This window comes from Antechinus flavipes, chromosome 5 (assembly GCF_016432865.1).
Source record: "Antechinus flavipes isolate AdamAnt ecotype Samford, QLD, Australia chromosome 5, AdamAnt_v2, whole genome shotgun sequence".
NCBI classification, from domain to species: Eukaryota; Metazoa; Chordata; class Mammalia; order Dasyuromorphia; family Dasyuridae; genus Antechinus; species Antechinus flavipes.
The window spans coordinates 238,190,648-238,216,276 of NC_067402.1; the positions used below are offsets into that span (position 1 = coordinate 238,190,648).

General features: G+C 32.6%; 1 protein-coding gene across 4 annotated transcripts in view; it reads right to left on the reverse strand.

Moving 5' to 3' along the window:
* PTPRR (protein tyrosine phosphatase receptor type R) overlaps positions 1–19,476 on the reverse strand; it is a 394,529-nt gene extending 375,053 nt beyond the window's left edge. For 2 of the 4 annotated variants that reach the window (XM_052000768.1, XM_052000765.1), the window contains exon 1: positions 18,301–19,475. In XM_052000768.1, coding sequence (XP_051856728.1) covers positions 18,301–18,358 — 58 coding nt within the window. In that variant the 5' untranslated portion in view covers positions 18,359–19,475. Of the gene's footprint in view, positions 1–18,300 lie in introns of all 4 variants that reach the window. The other 2 variants (XM_052000767.1, XM_052000766.1) reach the window with 2 other exon arrangements.
* Between the last annotated feature and the right edge of the window lie 6,153 nt (positions 19,477–25,629).

The following is a 25,629-nucleotide window of genomic DNA, read 5'->3' on the forward strand; positions in this document are numbered from 1 at the left end:
AGTTTCATTATCATCAACAATGCCATGTTTTAAGAAATTTATGATGAAAAGCAAGCCTACCCATGGCATATTATATTATGATGATTATTAATTATATGTTATCAATATGAAAATTATAAGGTGAAAAATAGGCATCTCTGAATATCACTGTAGGTTTGTGATTAATTTGTGCTTTTAAATTGTAATATGGTCTTAATTTTATTTGAAGGAAATATGAGATAAAAACATTATTTGTGTAGATTCTTTTGTGAGATGTGGACAGATGGTGCAAAAAAAACCCAACCTTTATTTTTGTAAAAATAGGAGTACTGTTATATAATCTTGGAAACCACTGTACAGTAGAATATCTCAAAATGAGACTTGGAAGTCTCTGTCCTAGATATTTCAAAGGAATTACAAAAAAAGATGAGATGCAATTTATAGAATACATATATATTTGATTTTAAAAGATATTAAAAGCAAAATGATTGTGAGTCTTTGTCTTTTGTGAACTACCTTCAGTTAATCACAGCAATGGTGTATGGCTATGTCTACACAAATAAACTGATTTTAATTAAATTTTGTTTTTACAGTTAAAATCAGTTTTCTTTTAAAAGCCAATTTCAATTTTTGTTGTAATGCAGCAAACATCCAATGGTATTAAACATGTCATTTTCAACCAGTTATTTTACCCTTATATTGACTAACATAAAATAAACTATTGCTTTTTGTGGAGAATTTTCCACCATAGAATCAGAAGACCTGGTGTGAATCCTGTCTTTTCAATTTTTGATGAATTACTTCACCCTTCTGGCCTTCATCTTCCTACTGAAGATGGGAAATGCTTTGGATTAAGGATGGTACAATGCAAAAAGCCTGGGATTTGTAGTTAAAAGACCTAAGCTCAAATTCCAGGTCTCTTGAAACTTTGGCAGGTTATGTATTTCCCTGGCCCTCAGTTTCCTTATCTGCAAAACAATCTATAACTATAACTGTAATTAAATCTATAACTGCATGATCTTCAAAGTAATTTTTTTTATTTTCTGAGAAATTAAGAAAGTTCACAAAATGTCAAATTTTTCATTTACTAATATTATCCACCAGCAACTCCTCAAAAAAGAATTGAGATAACATTATAATTGAAAGAATTCCTGACTCCAGGAATGCTATCTAAAATGGGATGTTAAAAATCTTACACAATTTCCCTTGGGTCAACAGTAATAGTTTTCAGGTTTTGAAATCTGCTGTTTTAACAAGGCATTCCATGAATTTGGGTAGAAGTACCCTTCTAATATTTCTATTAACTAATTACTATCTAATATTTCTATAACTTGGGTCATGAAGTCCCCACCCAAATGGCCAATTTTCTTCTGTAACATCAGCTTCATATGTAATACTATGGGAGTCTTCAGTTAGAAAAAACAAAAAAACTAATCCTTCATGAATATTAGATATTTTTACAAAGGAATATTTCAACTTTGCTAGTAGACATACTCTCTTCTCTCAATATGAGTATAGTCTAGAATGTTAAAACTTTCCCAATTAAAACGGGTTATGCCTTCATTTAGCCAAAACTGATGCTGTAAAACTTCTATTTGGTGGGCTGAATAAGATTACTACTACTGCTGAGGTTTGAGGATTTGACCCCAAAAATATATTGGGGTCATGAGGTGTCTCAAAAGAATTTGTACATAGATTCTCTCCAAATCATTATAGTACTATTTGTATGATAGTTCTACTAATACATTATTACTACTAGTATTGTTACTACCACAACTATGCAATATTCTAATTCTCAATTAAATTTTTTTTACATGAAACTTACACATAATACTTGCATTGCTCACAGTAAATGAGATAAGTAGTAGTAGTAGTAGTAGTATAACAGCTATTGTTTATATAGCAATTTCTATGTACCAGTGGCCACATAGTCACTTTGCAATTACTACCTCAGTTGATCCTCATGACAATCTTGGGAAGTAGATGCTATTATTATCCCCAATTTTTAGACAAAGGAACAGAGATAAAAGTTAAGTGACTTATCTAGGGTTATGCAGCTCAGCTGCATCTGAGATCAGATTTCACCTCAGGTCTTCTTATCTCTAATCCTAGAGCTCTATTCACTTTGCCAAGTAGCAGTTTCTTATTTCATCAGATTTTACAGTAAGCCATGTGTTAGAGTTAAGAAAAACTTAACTTCTCCTTTGGAGGAGATTGAGTTTTTATGTAGGCTACTCTGTAGCTGATAGAGATCCCTTTGGTGAAGAATTAGATATGAGTGATGTCTGAGAGAAAGGTTAATAATACTGGATGTTACTATATCTAAATTCTCTTCAAGTATCAAGAAAGGACACTTAGAAGAACTTCAGAAAAACCACTCAAAGAGGTATACATTTTGATGAATATTAACCCTTGAAGAAACAATATGAAGTTACTTCTTTTAATCTTTTTTTTATAATTTCTTCGAAATCTCTAGGACAGTTTCTCAAATCTGGTTTTGAAATAGTCTACTGGCAGTGATTTCCAAGCTTTATATAATAACTCCTCATTTTGGAAAAAAAAAACAAAAAACTATCTGGCCACTTCTTATAAAATAGGTTACACAAGTAATATTTTCATCTTATTTTCCTTCAAATAAAATTTTTTAAAGTTACAATTTAATTAAAAGCAGAATTAAATTTTAAACCTACAATAAAGTAATATAACATACACAGATGCTTATTTTTCACCTTATAATTTTTCTATTTATACCATATAAAATTAGTAGCCATAATAATATATTGATATGGTAGGTTTACTTGTTTTTCAACTGTTTGTATGCATATTATACACACATTATACATATGCATAATATACTACTAGTAAGATATACTGGTAGCAATGGGGAAGCAGTGTGGTAAAGTATAGAAAACTGACTTTGGGAACAATAAGTCACAGACTCAAATAACTACTTCTAACATATATGGGCTGTATGTGACTCTAAGGAAGTCACTTATTCTCTCAGTGCTTCTAAACAACTTGCCAAGTGGTTACTGATCTGCACTGGTGATGGGTTTCTTATACCAAAGAAAGTTTCTTATATCAAAGAAGAACTTACACCAAACCAAGACAGTAACAGTTGTTCATATTTATATATCTTTTTACAATTCACAGCATCAACTCCACAGTAAGGAAAGCAAATTTGGAGCAAGGTATCTAAATAACTAAAAGGTGAGCTTTCATAAAGTATATTTCTACAGGTCCTAATTTTTCTGCATTACTCTCATTCATTTAACAAAATAAATATTGCTTCAAAAATATAACAATATAAATGTCCTTGTTCATTGACCTTCTGATCACAAACATCATGCTAAGAATTTGAAGGAAACATATAACTGCCAAAGGAGTTTGTCGCTAAAAGGGACAAACATGTTAGAATTGGAGTCATAAAATCCGAGTTGAAATCTTGACGTTTATGACCTTGGATAAGTCAAAACCTCTGGGTCTCATTTCTTCATATGTAAAATAAAGTTAAATTAGATGGCTTCTAAAGTCTCAGAGCTTTATAACTGTGAACCTTTAATAAAGAAGATCCACGCTGAGCAAGAATTTTGTCTGGATAGTGAAATAATCAAGATATACTTGTTTTGGAATGATATTGTTAAGGGCTGGCTATTTCAAGTTCCCAAACACTATTTAGCCTCCTGGAATAGAGATGCAACCATTCAAAGACTTTTTCTGTACCATCTATCCAGAAAAAAAACAAGTAGATGAAGAATATCAATTGTTTACAATATTTGAATAGACAAGCTTATTCATCAATATATATGTACCTACACATTTTTACTCTTTTCAAAATTTACTTATTTTTTAAAAAACTTAAACACAAAATAAAAAAAGGAAAAAAAACAGAAAAAGGAAAAAATGTGCATAGCAGAACATGACAGGGATTCAATAAATTTCCATTTCAAGAAAGGCTATATAATAAGTACTATACATTGGGTTCAGAATTTTTCATCTTTTCTTTTCTTTTTTATACGTTCTTTTTTGTTCTCTGCTTTGTATTTTTTACTTTGTTCTTTTTTCCCCTTTTCTCCCACCCACCTCCCCAAAGAAGGCAATACAATTAAGCAAGTATATATTTATATGTAGATACAAATGCATAAATATATATATATATATATACATATATGATCATACATATATGTATATATATACATATAGACATTCACATATATACATTCACATACGTTTGTGTAAGGCCATACTATGCTTGTTTGTCTTCTGTTTCTCTGAAGATAGATAACATTATCCACCTATGCTTTTTAATAGCAGTATTACCTAAGCCTTAAAATATGAATGTGAGACAAAGACTACAAGTCTCCAAAGAAAGAAAAATGAATTATGCAATGTGGAATAAAAAGATATTTGGAGGGTATAAGCATATTGAAGTACTTAACATATGTTAAGGACTTCAAAGAATGGAATAAACAATAGGGAAATAAATGATCAAAAAAGATGTGCTGATTGTATGGTGAGCACCTGAGTACTCCAATAGTAATCTTCATGATACTAAGAGAAATTGAGGAAAGACCCCATTTCTCAAGCTTATAAAAGGAGATAGATTTGAGTTGCACAAAGGCCAGACATAAATTTCCATCTGCATAATTGAAGCAAATATTTTACATATGAAATGAAAATTTTATTTGGCTATTTCATACTGTTTAACCAGTTAAAAATATATTCCCACCAAATTATCTGTAAATATGATCATGTAATCTATACATATTCATTTTCAAAGTTTAATTTTATGTAGTCATACAACTGGTGTTGTATGTTTATTTTATTGTATGTTTATTTTACTTTTAATTGTATGTTTATTTTAATTTTAGAATGTATGAATATTAGAATTATTAGAAAGAAATTAGAAAGATTAGGATATATCCACACATATATGTGTATGTATTGAATTACACAAAACTTATCTCCCATAGTTCTTTCCTTCTCCTTCCACAATTAATGAATTAAGAAATAGCAAAAATAGAGAGAACAACAATTTTGTTACTCATAAGAATACAGAATGAAAGTTTAAAAGCAAATCTGCTCTGTTAATTATATTAAATGAAATTTCATGGTAATTTGCATTTATCCAACAGCAGCAGCCAGAAGCATAATGGCATTTGAAAGAAAATTTCTTACCCTAAAGGAACTGCAATTAAAAGATCAAGGAAGTTTAAAAGAGAGAATTGAGCCAAAAATTAAAAATTTTCTGACTATATGGTTATGAATCTGACTCAAAAAAATCTGGAGTTCTTGTATATAGGAGGGGTTCATAGAAATATTTACTATAAAAGTAAAAGATAAAATAACTGATATCATTTACTACAAAATAACAGATTATTCAGTTGAGAAACAGCAGATCAATAAGTAACAAACAAGTTGGGGAATCAACACATGGCAATGCATTAGAGAAAAATAGAGCATTTGAAGATAACCATTTCTTACAGTCCAGAGAAATAAGCAGTCCAGCAGATGACACCAATACCTCATAGCATAGCAGAAGAAGTGGCCCAATTGATGACAGAACAACAGATGACAGCAGTAGCTCAATAGGGTTCTATTAAGTAATAGTTTAAGGTGCTAGGAGTTCAACTGATTACAACTCTAGAAGCATGAGTTGTCCTTGCTAATGTAGTCTTTGTTATTTACTTTATTATGTTGTTTAACTAATTGATCTTTTTTTTTTTTTAATTAGTGTGTCCTCTCAGTCTAGCAAAAGAGAAACATTGATGATGGCTCATGACTTGTGAACCTTGATCCAAAGAACTTCTTAAATCTTAAGTTAGCTTTCTCATAATATTGAGGGAGGGAGAGGGGAAAACTACTTAAATAATAGTTTCTTGTTGGAGTGTGAGCCTTATATAATTTAATATGACATGACAACCAATGAGAACCTAATACTACAATAAGTATAACACCTAAAAGAAGAAAGGTCTCGTTGTACTTTGTCAGGAGGCAGCTAAGATATTGGTATAGCCAATAGTCAATAAACATTTATCAAGTGCCCAAACCTTTATTATGTGTCAGGCACTGTATTAAGTCCTGGAGATATAAATACAAGAACGAAAAAAGAAAGGAAGAAAACACAGAAGTCTAAAAGGTGGGGGGAGGTAAAAAATACTTGATATAGCAAGTATTTTTGAACGAAGAACTTATAGGAATATATGAATTCTTTTTCTGTATTTTATTTTCATTATTTCTGTATTTCCCCTATGACCTGTATAATATGTGCAGGCTCATGTTTACTTGAGCTTTGGGCAGCTATAAACGTATTTACTTAACCTGAGCTGATGACATTTATCAGTATTTGACATTTATCAATATTTAGTCTATTAGTTGGACCACTAGCTGCTTGATTAAACCTGAAGGCCTGATTTTCTGTTTCTTAGAAATCAGGAGATTTTGGGGAAACAGAAACCTTCCATTCCAATCTCCCCAAATGGCAACAACCAATTAAATGCCTCCCCCTCCCCTTCTCAATGCTCTCTTATTTGTGATGTAATTTCTTGTATAAAAGCTATGTATCTTTACACCTTCTTTAGCCCTCCTACAGCAAGCTTTCTCTTTCTTATCTCATGATGGGATGGTTCATCCTCTGTAGGTTTTCAATAAGCGACTTTTCTGCCTTCTACTGAATGATCTCTGAGTAGTCATTTTGGGTAAGGATCTTCTACATTCCTCACACTTATTTTTTGTGTCGTGGAGTTCACTAACAGTCTGGGAAATTTATGACATTTTATACTAATACATTGTTGCCTACATTCATTGAAGAAAATTATAATTTTCAGTTCAAGGATGGTAAAAATAAAGAAAGTTTTTCCCATCTCAATTCATGAACCCTCTGAAATTTGTCCATAGATCCTAGAATAAAGAACCACTGTTTATACAATTTCAAGAAGAAAAAGCAAAGTAGTTGCTGTCATTAAGGGGCCTATACTGAACTAGTTGGTATATCAATGTTTGTTTGTTATAATGAAAGAAGCTGTTGGATTATGGATATAGTATTGGTCCTAGAGTCAGGAAAATTTAAATTCAAATTTGATACCAGATAGTTACTAGCTCTGTGACTCTGAGAAAGTCATTTATACTCTGTCTACCTCAGTTTCCTCGATTATAAAATGGGGATATAATAATAGTACTTACCTAACAAGGCTTTTGTGAGGGTCAGATGAGATAATACTTGTTAAAAATGCTTAGCACAATATTGGACACATAGTAAGCATAATAAAAATGATTATTCCCTTCTCCTTTCTCCAGAGTAAATTTGCCAATTATAGGACTTTTAAAGATAAAGATGGAATTATTTCCAAAGATTTATTAAGTTTCCCATACCCTTTGACTAGATCTATTCCCAAAGATGATTAAGAGGAAAGGAAAAGAAACTATATATATTCTAAAAATATTTATAGCAGCTTTCTTGGCAAAGAACTGAAAACTATGGAAATGCCCATCAACTGGGAAATAGCAGAATAAGTTGCTTAATAATAATGATAGTTCATAATCATGATGGAACATTACTATGCTATAAAAAATGTTGAGCTTGATGATCTTAGAAAAACATGGATAGACTTGTATGAAACAGCAGAACTAAGAGAACATAGTATACAGTAATATCAGTATTATATTAAGTAGAAATTTAAACAAATAAGTCATTTTGAATATTCTAAATATCCAAATTAACTATAAAAGACATATGAAGAAAGAGAATATCTGCATTCAGAGAAAAATGAAATATGTATAGAATGATTATACATACACAAACACACACACACACACATTTGCATCTAATAGTAGCCATCTCTAAGGCAGGAGGGAGGGAAGAAAAAAATTTTTAAAAAGAAATTTACATGATAACTTTGTTATATATTTTAAAAGAATAGCAAGTTTTACACAATAGATTTGTAGTTTCAAGTACAATCATCTTTTTATAGTATGTTGTGGAAATACTTATTTATGCTATAAATTAAAAATAAATTAATAAAACTAAAATTTTTAATGGAAATGACTCCTAGAACCAGACTCTTAAAGTTAGAAAGGACTTGAAGAATCACCCCCTTTTACAATTTCTTTAACAATGGGTCATCTAAGCTACAATTTTATCACTTCTAATGACAAGGAATTCACAATCTGAGAAGGAAGCCATTTTCAGATAATTGGCTAATGTTAAAAAAAAAAAATTGAGCACAACCCTTTGTTTTTGTTTTTAGCCACTCATAAGATATATCATTACTAAAGATAAAAATAAAAATTTATAAAAATAGTTTCCCTTAAATTAATATGGCAGAAATTAGGCATGAACCCACACAACACCATAAACCAAGATAAGATCAAAATGGGTCCATGATTTAGGCATAAAGAACGAGATCATAAATAAATTAGAGGAACATAGGATAGTTTATCTCTCAGACTTGTGGAGGAGGAAGGAATTTGTGACGAAAGAAGAACTAGAGATCATTATTGATCATAAAATAGAAAACTTTGATTACATCAAATTAAAAGGCCTTTGTACAAACAAAACTAATGCAAACAAAATTAGAAGGGAAGCAACAAACTGGGAAAACATTTTTACAGTTAAAGGTTCTAATAAAGGCCTCATTTCCAAAATATATAGAGAATTGATTCTAATTTATAAGAAATCAAGCCATTCTCCAAATGATAAATTTGGTCAAAGGATATGAATAGACAATTTTCAGATGATGAAATGGAAACTATTTACACTCATATGAAAGAGTGTTCCAAATCACTATTGATCAGACAAATGCAAATTAAAACAACCCTGAGATATCACTACACACCTGTCAGATTGGCTAAGATGGAGGAAAAAAATAATGATGAATGTTGGAGGGAATGTGGGAAAACTGGGACATTGATGTGAACGAATCCAACCATTCTGGAGAGCAATCTGGAATTATACCCAAAAAGTTATCTAACTGTGCATACCCTTTGATCCAGCAGTGCTACTACTGGGCTTATATCCCAAAGAGATACTAAAGAAGGAAAAGGGACCTGTATGTACCAAAATCTTTGTGGCAGCCCTTTTTGTAGTGGCTAGAAACTGGAAAATGAATAGATGTCCATCAATTGGAAAATGGTTGGGTAAATTGTGGTATATGAATGTCATGGAATATTATTGTTCTGTAAGAAATGACCAACAGGATGATTTCAGAGCGGCTTGGAGAGACTTACATGAACTGATGCTGAGTGAAATGAGCAGAACCAGGATATTATTATACACTTCAACAACAATACTGTATGAAGATGTATTCTGATAGAAGTTGATATCTTCGACAAAGAGAAAATCTAATTCAGTTCCAACTGATCAATGATGGACAGAATCAGCTACATCCAGAGAAGGAATATTGGGAAATGAGTGTAAACTGTTTGCATTTTTGTTTTTCTTCCCAGGTAATTTTTACCTTCTGAATCCAATTCTTCCTGAGCAACAAGAGAACTATTCGGTTCTGCACACATATATTGTGTCTAGGATATACTATAACATGTTTAACATGTATAAGACTGCTTGCCCTCTACAGGAGGGGATGGAGGGAGGAAGGGAAAAATTGGAACAGAAGTGAGTGCAAGGGATAATGTTGCAAAAAATTACCCATGCATATGTACTGTCAAAAAAAAGTTATAATTATTTTAAAAAATAATTTCCCTTGAGGAGATGCAACTAGATTTTTTTAGTTGCAATACAAGAAGCATGTGATGCCCTTTTAAAATATATTATTTAAAACCAGCAGTAAGCATTATATGTAATGGGGACAAACTGCAACCATTCCCAATAAGATCAGGAGGAAAACAATGTTGCCCACTATCACCGTTACTATTTAATATGTATTAGAAATGCTAGCTTTGGCAATAAGAGTTGAGAAAGAGATTAAAGGAATAAGAATAGGCAATGAGGAAACCAAATTATCACTCTTTGCTGATGATATGATGGTATACTTAGAGAACCCCAGAGATTCTACCAAAAAGTTATTAGAAACAATCTACACCTTCAGCAAAGTTGCAGGATATAAAATAAACCCACATAAGTCATCAACATTCTTATATATCACTAACAAAACCCAACAGTTAGAGTTACAAAAAGAAATTCCATTTAAAGTAACTAGTGATTGTATAAAATATTTAGGAATCTATCTGCCAAGGGAAAATCAGAAACTGTATGAGCAAAACTACAAAACACTTTCCACACAAATTAAGTCTGATCTAACCAACTGGAAAAATATTAAATGCTCTTGGATTGGGCAAGCAAATATAATAAAGATGACAATACTACCTAAATTAATGTACTTATTTAGCGCTATACCAATCAGACTCCCAAAAAACTACTTTGATGAATTAGAAAAAATAACAACAAAGTTCATATGGAAAAACAAAAGGTCAAGAATTTCAAGGGAATTAATGAAAAAAAAAAATCAAATGAAGGTGGCCTACCTGTACCAGATCTAAAATTATATTATAAAGTAGTAGTTACTAAAACCATCTGGTATTGGCTAAGAAATAGACTAGTTGATCAATGGAATAGGTTAGGTTCAAAGGACAAAACAGCCAATAACTTTAATATAGTGTTTGACAACCCCAAAGACACCAGTTTCTGGGATAAGAATGCATTATTTAACAAAAATTGCTGGGAAAATTGGAAATCAGTATGGCAGAAACTAGGCATTGACCCACACTTAACACCGTACACCAAGATAAGATCAAAATGGGTTCATAACCTAGGCATAAAGAATGAGATGATAAATAAATTGGAAGAGCATAGGATAGTTTACCTCGCAGACCTGTGGAAGAGGGAGGAATTTATGACCAAAGAAGAACTAGCGATCACTATTGACCACAACATAGAAAATTTTGATTATATCAAATTGAAAAGTTTTTGTACAAACAAAACAAATGCAAACAAGATTAGAAGGGAAACAATAAACTGGGAAAACATTTTTACAATCAAAGGTTCTGATAAAGGCCTCATTTCCAAAATATATAGAGAATTGACTCTAATCTTTAAGAAATCAAACCATTCTTCAATTGATAAATGGTCAAAGGATATGAACAGACAATTCTCAGACGAAGAAATTGAAACTATTTATAGACATATGAAAATGTGCTCCAAATCATTATTAATCAGAGAAATGCAAATTAAAACAACTCTGAAATACCACTACACACCTGTCAGATTGGCTAGAATGACAGGGAAAGATAATGTGGAATGTTGGAGGGGATGTGGGAAAACAGGGACACTGATACATTGCTGGTGGAATTGTGAACACACCCAGCCATTCTGGAGAGCAATTTGGAACTATGCTCAAAAAGTTATCAAACTGTGCATACCCTTTGATCCAGCAGTGTTTCTACTGGGCTTATACCCCAAAGAGATACTAAAGAAAGGAAAGGGACCTGTATGTGCCAAAATGTTTGTGGCAGCCCTGTTTGTAGTGGCTAGAAGCTGGAAAATGAAAGGATGTCCATCAATTGGAGAATGGTTGAGTAAATTGTGGTATATGAATGTTATGGAATATTATTGTTCTGTAAGGAATGACTAGCAGGATGAATACAGAGAGGACTGGCGAGACTTACATGAACTGATGCTGAGTGAAATGAGCAGAACCAGGAGATCATTATATACCTCAACAACGATACTGTTTGAAGATGTATTCTGATGGAAGTGGATCTCTTTGATAAAGAGAGCCTTAATTGATCAAAGATGGACAGAAGCAGCTACACTCAGAGAAAGAACACTGGGAAATGAATATAAACTGCTTGCATTTTTGTTTTTCTTCCCGGGTTATTTATACCTTCTGAATTCAATTCTCCCTGTGCAACAAGAAAACTGTTCGGTTCTGCACACATATATTGTATCTAGGATATACTGCAATCCATTCAACATGTAAAGGACTGCTTGAGGAGGGGAAAAATCGGAACAGAAGTGAATGCAAGGGATAATGCTATAAAAAATTACCCTGGCATGTGTTCTATCAATAAAAAGTTATAAAAAATAAATAAATAAATAAAATATATTTCTTGTTCCACAGAGGAAAATGGAGTCATATCCTCCAGAAATGTATCTAGTACTTTTATTTAAAATAAGGAGTTAGGCAGAAAGGTTGAAGTTAAGAGTTAGGTAGAAAAGACACTAGATTCAGAGTCCTGGATTTGATTAAGCTCCTTTGCTTTCTTGTACAACTCTGGACTAATAAACTCTCTGAGTCTCAGTTCTTTTCATTTGTAACATAAGGATAATATTGTTTGCACTGCCTAGCTGCTCACTACTTGACAATTGTGAGAAAAGAGCTCAGTATCACAGTTGACAGAGCACCAGCCCTGAAGTCAGGGCTGAGTTCAAATCTGAGACATTCAATACTTCCTAGCTGTGTGACCTTAGGCAAGTCACTTAATCCCAATTGCCTCAGCAAAAAGAAAAAAAAAAAGTTCAATAAGCCTTATAATGTATATAAGCTACTATAATTACCCTTGCAGTCAATATTTTCTCTTTAGAAGTGATATGATTATCTTCTAATAGAACCTCAGTTAATATGCAGGTTACAAATAGGATAATGAGTGTACAAATAAGTCAAATGAATTATTTAACTATTTAATATAGATTTAATTCTACAATTTATTCACAGACTATTAACCTGAGTGGGACATTTTTCCCCACTGGGAAAACACAGAAATCCCACAAAACTTAGATAAGATATGTAATTGATAAGCATTATATAACTGAGCCCATGTGTCTCAAAAATCTTTACTGAAAGGAACATCCTATAACTTTATTTGCTTTTGACAGGTACAAAAATTATTTAAATGAACAAAAATATTTTTACAAAATATAAATAGGCACATAATATTTAGAAGTGAGTTTTTTAATAGTCCAACTCAGAAGCCACATCTTCTTGAACCTCCTTACTTTTTAAACCAAGGTGAAAAAGATTTCTTCTTAAATTTCTTGTAGTACTTCCTGGATCTTTCTCTTGAATTGATCAGAGTTGTTAATGTACTTTTACCTCAACCCAATTTTTCTGCAAGCTCCTTAAGAATTTAATTGTTGTATACCAGAACCTTCAGAACCTTCCATAATGTGGGTGCTCAATATTAGGCACAGAATAAATGTTTATTGAACTGAATCACTCTAGTTCTAAGAATATGTGAATTTTTGATCACTTTACATTTAAACCAATATGTCTTCTGAAGGCAAATGTTTCATCTGGTTCATCACAATAAATACAGGGTGTCTCAAAAATCTTAGATCTTAAGTCCATTAAATCTTCAAACTGCACTAAAACTTTTAGGACAAGGTATATAAGCCGGATTCCTTAGTTGAACCCAGATTCTTTTTTATCTTTTTTAAATTATCTTGTCACTACCCAAGACCAGGCCTTCATCATCACTGACTTGGACTATGAAATAGCTTTCTATTTGTTTACTCTATGTGAAAATAGACTATGCAATCTGTTTATTGGGTTGCTAGACTTCCCCTCTTTTCAATCCATCTTTTATATAGCTGGCAAATTTATATTTCTAAGTATCTTCCCATTGCCTACAGGGAAAAATGCCTAGAATTTAAAATTATGCTTTAGTAAGACTTTCCATACCTTTCATATTCCTTCTTGAAATCTATATTTGGCCAAACTTGGCTGCTAACTCTTTATCTTGGCCTTACCATCTCTTATTTCTGTAACTTTGCACATGCTATCCTCAGCACATGGAAAACCTTTTCATTACCTCTATCTCTCAATCTTGTCAATCATTTCCTTAAGCTGTTAGTCATTCCTCTTCCCCTACCAAAATATCTGCTACTTATTACTTATTTGTACATATTTCATATCCCTTTTGCCTGGAGAATACAAGTTCCTTTGCTTATTTGTTTGTGCTAACATGCTCACATGTGTTAAGTGATGAATGTTTATCAAGTTCATGTAACCAATTATTTTGTTGCTTGGTAAAGACTTCCTTTATGATTAAAAAAAAAAAAGAAGAAGTAGAAAATTGATCCAATCATCTAGATAGGCTTAGTGTGAGAATTGAGAGTACGATGAAAGAACTTTTATCTATATTTACTTTTCTATGAAGAAAAATAGAATAATATAATAGAAAGTTAAATAGTTTAGGAATACCAGAGATTGTGTTTTTAATACTATGAAAACTTGGGCAAGTCACCAAACTTATATAAATGTTTCCTAAGTGGAAAAAAATGAGAATTTTAGCCTTAATGCCAAAGTCCCTTTCAACGCTAAAAATACCATTTTCCTATGAATAAAAATGATCTGAATTATCTCAGACAATGCATTAGACTTGTAATGAGAGAGACCTCGGTCTCTGATAAAGAGAATCATCAAATGGGTAAATAGGAAGTAGAGCTAATTATAATTTATTGAATTTCTAGTATAGTCCAATAGATAATATTGTATTTCTAGAGGTCATATTTATACAGTAGATGCACAATAAACATTTCTGGAATTTATGATACTTCTTGAACTTCATCAAGGTGGGAAAATAATAACTAAATAGTTCTCAGTAAAAAAATAAGACTGTCAAACATCTGTCACAATAACCACCTTTACCAATATATACAGAATTCTATCTTACTGTCAAGATAATTTAGCTATGCTTCATTATTCTTCTCTGTGACCATTTTTGGTTTTCATTTGCTTGGGACTTAACTTTTTTTTTTTTTTTTGGTAATTTTCACATTTTCATTGTAATTATTATATACTCCTAACTTATTCTCCTAACTATATATTGCATTCTGCAACAATTCATACAGATTTTCCTGTTTCTCTAATCTCTGGGTTGTTGTTTCCTGTTTTCTAAGTATATCTTTTAATCACAGTACAAAGCAAGGCATATAAGGAAGATTAAACTAAAAATATAAATAATAATCATTGTAAGCAGGATTTAAGTTGGGTTTTGTGGATAGGTTCCTAGCAATTAACTAGCACAGTGGATTTGGAGTTGGGTACACCTTAATTAAAATTCAGTCTTATTTACAAGCAGTATCACCCTGTGCAAATCCTCATATATAAAATTGAGATGATAATAGCATATAGCTCCCCAGAGTAAAATGAGATGATATTTATTAAAATTATTTGCAAAATTTAAAGTATTATATAAATATTACTATTGTTATTCCAAGAATATAAAGGAAAAATAAGGTATTCCAATGGTGTGAAAAAAAGCATAGAAGCAGGAATTAACATTATGTATTGAAATGATGGTGACCAGAACCCCTTCATGTATTCATTTAGGAAAAACAGAAAAGGAAGGGTGGGAGTGGGTTTACAGTAGATTGTAAAGAGTCTTGAATATCAAACTAGGTAGGTTATACTTAATCCTATAATCAAAGTCTGTTTTTTTTTTTTTTCAGAAGGGCAATTTGCATGATCAAAACAACATTTTAGGAAAGTTAATCTGGAAGCAATGTGGGAGGCAGAGGGAAGAAGTCAATAGCTGGAAGTTGGAAGATTATTCAAGAGAATACAGCAATAACTAATATGAAAATTATAATGATAAGAACTAGTGAGGCAAGAATGGAAGTAGAAAGGATGAGGCAGATCCCAGAAACGTAGTAAAGGAAAACCAACAGAATTTATTGAATGACCAAATATGGAGAAACAAAACCAGGAAGAAATCCAAAATGAATAAATGTCTAGATGGTTATGCTATCAATAGAAATAGGAAACTCAAGTACAGGAGACTTTGTTGAAATAATAGAAATTGTAAAAAAAAAAAAAAAAAAAAGTAAACTTGATGTAATAAGGTATTACTGTTATTCTGCATTTACATATTTTTCTCTCTACCTTAGAATATAATTCAAAAATTGATGAAGTATTATAAAACTTAATATATTGTGATGTGATACTAATTTTCATATCATTATGAAACTGATAAAAAATGAGTTTCAGATATTACAGGAACACCCCCCCCATTATTTTTAAAATTACAAATATGAACTTCATTGAGAAAATCAACAATATTAAAAAACTTCACCTTTTCTTTTTAATGTATTGATGAAGTAACTGCAGAATATTTTTAGTATTCCTGGTTTCATTATAACCAATGTGTTCAAAATGGAATGCTCTGTCACTCAGATGCCAGATTCTCACTAGTGCCTTGGTTGCATTTGTAAATTAACTACATCAATCCTTTCAAGTCATTAAGGGCATACTACACAGCACAAAAACCACTGATTAAAAAAAATGTAGTAAATAAAGATTTGGTTTGTGTAAGGCCTGGGAAGAAATTCAAAGTATCACTAAAAAGAATTTTTGTTGTGGCATTGTGAAGGTACAATCTAAGCTACAACCTAGAGCATAACGTCTATAATAACTAAAAAAGTCAATAATGATCTAAACTACTCTTGGTTTGCTGAGTCCTAGTGAGTGCAATAATCTGAGATCAAGCTCATTTCCTTTGGAATGTCTTGGGCAGTTAGAGATTGGTTGACTAAAACATGGCATTGGTGCCAAAAGGAAATTTGTTTACACAATTCCTTTAGTAGAGCTCTGAATAATCTAGGATTTAAGACTTCTATTCTTTTCCTCTAAACAAATCTTCACTCCATCTTATTACAAACATTTTCTTCAGTAAGTTATCAATGATGTACATACATACATTTTTAATTTCTTTAAATGTAATTTTAAAATAGAATCCATGTGTACATGTTCAATTTGACATTCAATGCTGGTCTCTTTATTTTATAGGTTGCATGCTATCTTGTTTAAGATGGCTATATTTGATATGACTATATGATAGATCACATGATTAATATCTAAATTAGAGTGAGTAATTGTATTTCTATCAAGATGTAGATACAAGCATATTATTTGATAGAATTTTTTGGAAATAAACCTTATAACTTCCCATATGAGCCTGTTTTTTCCTTCCCTAATCTAAGCACAGTTGGAATACTTTAAGAAACTGTGAAAATTGAGGAATATAAAATCAAAATTGTGTTTGCAATTAACTTAATGATGCAATCAAATCATACCACTTGGAACTAAAGAAAACCTCAAAATGGAATGTTTTATTTACAACCATTGAAACTTTTATTTAATTATAATCTTAATAGATATATCTTTTGCATCCTCCATGATCCATAATACATTAAAACTGAGGGAAAGCTTCAAGGAGACCAAAAAAGTGAAATATTTCAGTCTAATAAATTCACAACAAAAATACTAACAACTACAAAAAACCTCTAATAGCTACTTTAGGGACATTAACAACAAAAATTCCAAGATTATTTTTCTCCACATGAAATTTCTTAATTATTCAAGCTCATGAAAGATTCACAGTCTTATGGTTGCTTCAGTGCTAAAAGAAGACTGCTGTTGCAGCAATATTCCTAAAACCTTCCTGCCATAGTCTATTTTTTTTTTTGCATAAAAAATTTACTCTGTTTAGCAGGTCCTTTCAGGCTACATAGAGATATGCAGAAAGCATGGCCTTTGGAGATTTGACATTAACATCCCAGGTTTATTCTTATATCCCTTGGTTTGCTTCACTAAGCACTTGACTGATTTAATACAAACTGCTGTGAGATTTTAGTCAATCCTCATAGTCAGTCTTTCCTGTTGAGTATCAAATTTGTTTTAGTGACAACATGTACCTGACAATGTTCGGGATTTAAAACAATGTTCAGATTTTTATTACCAGCAAGCACTGGTTCTGACTGCATGAGGCCAGGTCTCAATTGAACATACTCATTCCAGTTATTGGTGAAGATTCAGTTGACAAGGAAAGAGACCAAAAATCCGAATAGTATTCTAAGCAGTTTGATGTGGACCATTTATTTCGCTCCTTGGGGGGATGGGAAGGGGGGTAGTTCATTAGGTTAGGATTACTCCATTTATGGGAGTTCTCCCTATAGGAGAATAAGATCCTTTCTAAAGACAAACCCAGATACATCATACACGAAGAGGTCTGAAAGGAACTGAAATCCTGCACCTTCACTGAAAATATGGCTATTACCATTATGAATTAGACATGTTTACAATGCATCACATTGTACTTATGTAATACATATATATGCATATGTATACGCATGTATTTTTGCATATGCACACACATATATGTATATGTATAGCAGTTCCAATTTTAGGTCAAGATTCATCTACCAACAGGTGCGTCCCTCATTTTCTTCCCACTAGGCACCGGTGTTGCCTTCCCTTTTCCTTTTCTGTCCTTGATATTTTAAGACCAGCTCTTCCCCCAGTCCTCAAACATGTGCGATTACAAGGCTCATCTAGATCACTGGCTAAAAACGCGACAGTATCCTACCTGCAGCGTGGAGATTAACAAGCAGGCACAGTGCAGGAAAGCCAATTGTTCTCTGCATAGTGACTGCATGGAGAGATGAGGAGAATCAACCCACGAAGATCTCTCACCGATGGCAAAACGTAATAAGGGTCGATGGTCAAGTGTCTTCCTGTTTTCTCGTTGGTGTTTGAAGATTTCTAAATCTCAACCTGGATGTTGTGGAAAGATCTATGGCGTTGACAACAACCGTCAGCAAACCCTCCCTTTCTTAGATTTCCCAAGGGGAGGGGACGTGGATAGAGGAAAAAAAGAGGGCAGGAGGAGGAAGCAGGGTCGGGTTCCAAGTAGGCTGGAGACAGATGCCTGATCAGTTTTGATCATTGCCTTCGAGAACAAGCACTCACTGCGAACGCGGCAAGGAACGAATTTCTGGTCGTATCATTGTCTGTCCCTCCCTAGCCTGGCAATTCTGCTGCATGTGGAATGAGAAAGCTTCTTTTTTGTAACCTAAACCTGCCTTGGCTACTGAGCATGCCCAGTTTCTATATTAGAACCACATTGAAGTTTCAACTTGAGATTTCATTTCTCCTGCTCCTAGCAGCACCTGAAAATTGGACACAGACTCCACAGAATTGGAGAGGAGACTTTGCTTTGAGTTTATCAAGAAGACTGTAATTTCTGGGCCTAAGAGAGCGTGAGAGACGGATAAAAACACTTGGGAAAGCATCAAGCACATTATAAAGCTTTACCTTCTTTCCCAGACCCCTATTTTCTTACTTAAAAGAGGCCAACTTTCTTGGATGCATTGTCTCAGAGGACTTATCTGCAGAGGGAAATGTTGGTTCTCTAGTTCTCTGGTTTTCTGCTGCTCAGGTGAGATGTTATTTATTCTTCATTCCTGCCTGGTTTTCTCTCAAGAGTTACACCCATATTCTGACAGAAGTGGATTTCTTTGACAAAGAGATCTAACTCAGTTTCAATTGATCAATGACGGACAGAAGCAGCTACACCCAAAGAAAGAACACTGGGAAATGAATGTAAACTGTTTGCATTTTTGTTTTTCTTCCCGGGTTATTTTTACCTTCTAATCCAATTCTTCCTGTGCAACAAGAGACCTATTCGGTTCTGCACACATATATTGTATCTAGGATATTCTGTGACATATTTAACATGTATAGGACTGCTTGCCATCTGGGGGAAAGGGTGAAGGGAGGGAGGGAAAAAGTCGGAACAAAAGTGAGTGCAAGGGATAATGCTGTAAAGAAATTTTTTTTCAAAATAAATAAATAAATAAATAATGATAATAAAAAAAAAAAAAGAGTTACATCCATTCCCAATTCTTTCTCCTTTGCTTCCTTTTCATTCCTTTTACTCTTATCACAGTTTGAGTCTTCAAGCAAAACACCAAATGATGCCATTGTTCAGGCAATTCAGCCTAAATGACTTTTGCTAAAAAACAAAAACAACAACCAGAAAACAGAAGCAAAAGTAAGTGGAAGTTCTTTTGGTTATCCACACAATTACCTGAACTCCATTTTTTCCTTACCTTTTCAATCGACATAATTTCATCTCATCTCAATCTCTCCTTCCCCAGTCTTTTCTATTCCTCTAAACATATTGGCACTTAAACTATCCAAACCATATGATATCCAAGTCATAAGAAAATCAAGTATGTCACATCCACAATCCATCCAATTCAATAATAAATTACTTTGGATACTAAGATTTTTAAGTCATCCTAAGAATTGAGAATTGTAATGTCCAAAACCACATTGGGTAAAAAACAACTAAAAGATGCTTCAAGTAACTGCAAAACATTAATTGCGCTCATATAATATTTTTATTTCATTTGATTTCTTTAAGTTTCTCTAAACTTGTTCAGCTTATTCTTTTCTTCCTGGTTTTGTTGTTGTTGTTGTTGTCGTTGTTGTTGTTTTGTTTTGTTTTTTTTGCTTTTTTGCTCATGATATCTCCCTTTTCCAGCGTATCTTTTCAGCTTTATCTCCACCAACAGATTCTGCCCAAGGCCCAATCCACAACACCTACTTCATATATATTTAATCCCATGCCACTTCTCACTTTAAATTTTTATATTAATGAATTCCCACATATTATCTTATACTTGAAAATGCATTTACTTAGACTCACTTAAAAAAATTTTTTTTTTGCATTTACCTATTTCTTCTGAATTAAACTATGGATTTCTTAAAGAACTCCTAATTATTTGGCATCCCCACTAGGATATAACATAATTATGGACATAGCATGTACAAATATATACTTATTGAATTGAATGGGATTTTTAAATGAATGTTTGTCCCATGAAGTCAGGATAACTAGAGATCAACTACACACAAAAAGCTTAAATTAGGTAGCATTTCAGATTCTAAACAATATGCTTGGTAAAATGAATTAATTTGTCAAATGCTGGTTGATTTGTCCACACATACACATATAGAAAGTGTGTACTTTCTAGAAAGTAGACAGTGTAATGTAATAGAAAGTAAAAAGAAAGAAACAATAATGTAATAGAATGAGAGTGTAATGTTCTCCTTTGGTTTTCTGGAAGTCTTGGGACCAGCCTTCCTTTCAGCAGATTAATCACCACAAGAATAGCCAAGCGTTAAAGTCCAAATCTTTTATTATCTCTTTCACAATCTAGTTTCCTTGCCTGGGGCCTGGACTAGCTTTCTTGAGAGCCTTTAGACGGACCTTGGTATCAGTGGGGGAAGCAGGAGGACAGTCCAGCCACCACAAGGCTGATGAAGATGAAACGAATCTCTCTCCGAGTCCTTCTGAGTCTTGTCTCTGGCTCTCAGTTTATATGCTCTACACTGATCATAAACCAATCATTATATCACTAGGAAACCATTATTTGTTGTAAGATTAAATCAATCATACTGAACTTGGAGAACTATTAATCACCATGCTAAACTAGATAACCATTGTCTCATCAATTCCCCTGAGTTAGCACCTTGTAAGAATCCTTGTTTTAAGTACAGGAGTTCTGGCCCATAACAAGACAGGGTTACATTGGTATATGTGAAAAATGAGTTGTATTTGTAAAATATTATCATGTTATTCTGGAGCTCTCCTGTGTACTGCCTTGAGTAAGACAAGGCAAAATATTAGATAGGCAAAATCCATTTGGTGGTGAACAGTCATGCTCTGTCTTATAGACATCTAAGAGCATTTGTTTGGCAGTAAAGCTTAAAAAATTAATCTATCTCGTCATCTTAGCAGTTTGTAAACTGCCATCCTTTACAGAGGGGATAACATCTTCTTAAGAGAGTTGCTTCTATCACTACCTCCCTAAATTCATCCAATCTCCATACACAGGAAGGCCCCTGGGAAAGGAAACTTTTCACTAGAAGAAAAATGTGTAATTGTAAAGGAAGTAGGTATACAAACATATTAGTGAAACAATAGCTTAATAGCTAAACAGTAAGACAGTGGCCATCATGTTTTCCCATAAGCAGTTCTAATGCTTCCTTTGGAGAGGGGATTATGAATTTCAATTAATGTAATTGTCTGTGATTTTTTTTTCAATAAGCATCCTGATGGCTTATTTGCACCTCCTAAGATACATGTACCTGAATTCCCTTCAGAGTAATTTTTTTCCATTGCAGCATAATAACAGAATTTGCCCCAGAGTAAAAATACCTTCTTTTCAAGTAGGATTTACCTTATTTGTAAAGAGAGAATATGTAAATAACTTAGGACAGTCAATCTAACAGATCCACCCCCATACCCCAGTGGATACACAAGTTGAGAACATAAAGCATAAAAAAGTACATACAGAGTATACCATTCTCTACTTTTTGAATCACTCTTAAATATGTTTAATATTTAATTAAATGGAAAAAAAAAACAAGAAATTTGATTCCCTGAACTAATAACTCACACATTTATAACATGTCACTAAATGTTTTCCTTATTACAACCCTGAGAATCAAGCAATACATATATTATCCCTTTTGTGAAGAATAGGGAGGAACTGAGGCTCAGAGGGGTAAAATAATTTCTACAGTCACTCATAAAATAACAAAATGCATACAGAAATTTATATTCAAGCTGATATTTGAACTCAGGTCTTTGGACTTCAAATCTAGTTTTCTTTCCATGAGACCACCTTCAAATTATGTTTCATTAGATTATCCCCTTCAAAGATGCAATAAAGTAAATTAAATTCTTATCACTCCTATATAAATTTCCCAAATATCTACAATTTTAAGGATTCACATTACTATTTTCAAGAATAAGGATATCAGTGTCTGTATTTAAGCTAAAATCAATTTTATTCCAATTAAGTAATCATTACTTTTTAAAAGAAGAAATAAAATTTTACTAATATTGTTCCTTTTTTTCTTTTTCTTGCCATTCAATTGAAATAGCATGGTGTTAGGTAGCTTATAAAAAGTAGAATGGAACAGAAGCAGAACCAAATACTATGGACTAAAGTGTTTAACAGCTAATTACCTTTATTTCTTCTGGCAGTTTGTTTTAAACTTGACTTACTCATATGTAAAATGGAATAATAACCCAAACTGTCTTCTAAGCACATAAACAAAAATAAATAATGGAAACCTAGAGGAAATTATAAATAATTAATAATGTTTCTTTTTTAAGAGTTGGTTAGAGGAGAAGATTTTCAATGCTACAAAAAAAAAAATTAGGAACTGGACCTGAAATTTCATTGATGTAGAGAGTCCTCTCAACCAATACAGATCAATAACTTCTTTGTAATTTACGATCCTTAAGAGAGTTGCCTAAGAAACTGAGTGGATAAGTGCCTTGAAAATAGTCGAGCAGACAATATATGTTAGAGATAGAATTTGAACCTGGGCTTTTTTAGTTAAATTAAATTAAAGTAATGAAATCAGCTGTATAATTTCCTAGATGCAAATCTGGTTCCTACCTTTCCAACCAGTTCTGGGCCCAACTAATCTAATGTTTGATCAAATATATGACTACTACAAAAGAGTTTTAACTCTTTTGCCTCCTCTTGCATCTCTAGCAGTAGCATAGTGCCTATTGCATAGTAGGCATTTGATAAATATTTATTGATTGGTAATCGAACCACATGATATAAATCTGGACAACACATTTCCACTTCGTTATTCCATAATATGTTGCTAGACTGACCCTGTATTATATTGACAGTTCATTTAGTATATCTTCCAAAAATAGGAGAAATTGAGTAACCTTACCTCTTTCATTTAAAATTTTGAGAAGTTCATTATTTATGACATTGCAACCACTGTTAGTGAGTTTATAGTTTCTAAGTTTATACATTACTTGATACTGATGATCAGAGGGTAACTAAACAAAGTTATCTTGGATTTCACCTATCAAGAAACTGAGCAAGATGGTGGAGACGATACACATTTCTCTCTGACCTTATTTACAACCCTCACAATAATTATGAATTAGCTCTGGACAGGCAGAACCCACAAATATTGGGAGTGCAACAAATCATCAGCAGAAGATAATTTCAAAGATCGCCAAAAAGGTAGGTTTTAATTGGAAATGGAAGAGAGGCAGCCAGGGCAGTCAGTACAAATGCCAGTGCAGATAGCTCAGTGTCCTGGGGCAGAAAATTTGCTGAGGAAACAGACAAGAAAAAGATATGTTTCAATCAGAAACAGGAGAGAGGCAGTGAAACACAAACAGCTGACTACAAATGCCAGCACAGACAGCTCAGAGTTGGGGAACAGTGCAGTCTCAGGGTGCTTGAGCAGATTCTGACCACAAACAGCAGGGCAGACAGCACAGAGCCCCGAGGCATTGCTAAGACTCCATGTGGCAGAGCCAGCACAGGAGTGAATCAGCACTGACCCAGCACAGCTACAGTTGCTTAGAAGATCTTTCCCACCCTAAAGGCAGACCTTAACTTAACTTTTAAAAAATGTGTAAAAAAGTAAAGAGGACTCCAACAATTGACAGCTTTTATGGCAAAAGAGAAGACAGATTTCAAACCCTGAGAAGACTAAAAGTAGATTGTCTCCACATGAAGCTCCTAGGGGTGAAATAATCTTGTCCCCATCACATAAGGCTCTATTAGAAAAACTTAGAAAGGTTCTTAAAAGAGAACTAAAAGAAAAATGGGGAAAGGAAATGAAAGCCTAGCAAGAGAGTCTGGAAAAGGCAACACAAAATAGACATAGTGATATGGGAAAAGCATATAAATACTTAAAAGATAGATTTGATAAACTGGAAAAAGAAACAACTTTCAGAAAGCAGAATTTGTAAAACAGAAAAAGAAAATAACTTCTTAAAAAACAAAATTTGTGAAATGGAAAAAGAAATAACTCCTAAAAAACAGAATTTGTGAAAAGGAAAAAAATTCCATAGACCAAAACAACTCATTCAAAAATTCAATTGGACAAATACAAAAAGAAGTAAAAAAAAAAAAAAAATGAAGAAAATAGCACACTAAAATTTAGAATTGAACAAATGGAAATGAATGACTCAATAAAGCAAGAAGAATCAGTCAAGCAAAACCAAAAAAAAAAAAAAATGAAAAAAATAGAAAAAAAAATGTAAAATATCTAATGGAGAAAACAACCAACCTGGAAAATAAATCTAGGGGAGATAATCTAAGGATTATTGGATTCTCTGAAATACATGATGAAAAAAAGAGCCCAGACTCTATTTTTCAGGAAATCATCAAAGAGAACTGTCCATATATCATGGAAACAGAAGGTAAAATAGACATTGAAAGAATTCATCGATCACCTACAGAAAGAGATCACAAAATTAAAGCTCCAAGAAATATTGTGACTAAATTCCAGAATTATCAAACCAAGGGAAAAATACTACAAGCAGCCAGAAAAAAAAAATTCAAATATAGAAAAGCCAGAGAAAGGACTGTGCATACTAAATGTGAATCTCAACATAACATTAAGTAAGAAACTCTATTTGCTGTTGTGCTCTTACATTTTGTTTTCTTACTCATTTTCTTTCCTTTTTGGTATGATTTTTCTTGTGCAGCAATAGAATTGTATAAATATGTTTACACATATTGGATTTAACATATATTTTAATATGTTTAACATATGTTGGATAGCTTGCCATCTAGGAGATGAGGTGGAGGGAAGGAGGGGAAAATCTGAAACACAAATCTATGCAAGGGTCAATGTTGACAAATTATCCATGCATATATTTAAAAAATAAAAAGCTTTTAAAAATTAAATTTAAAAAATTCAATTCATGCAAAAAGCAAGACATCTCCTTGTGATGTCATTGGTCCTCTTTGAAAATAAAGGACCAACAGCAACATCAACAATCCAAAGTTTAACACAATGACTCATACATATAGGTGCTAAATAAATTTTTATTTACCGTATA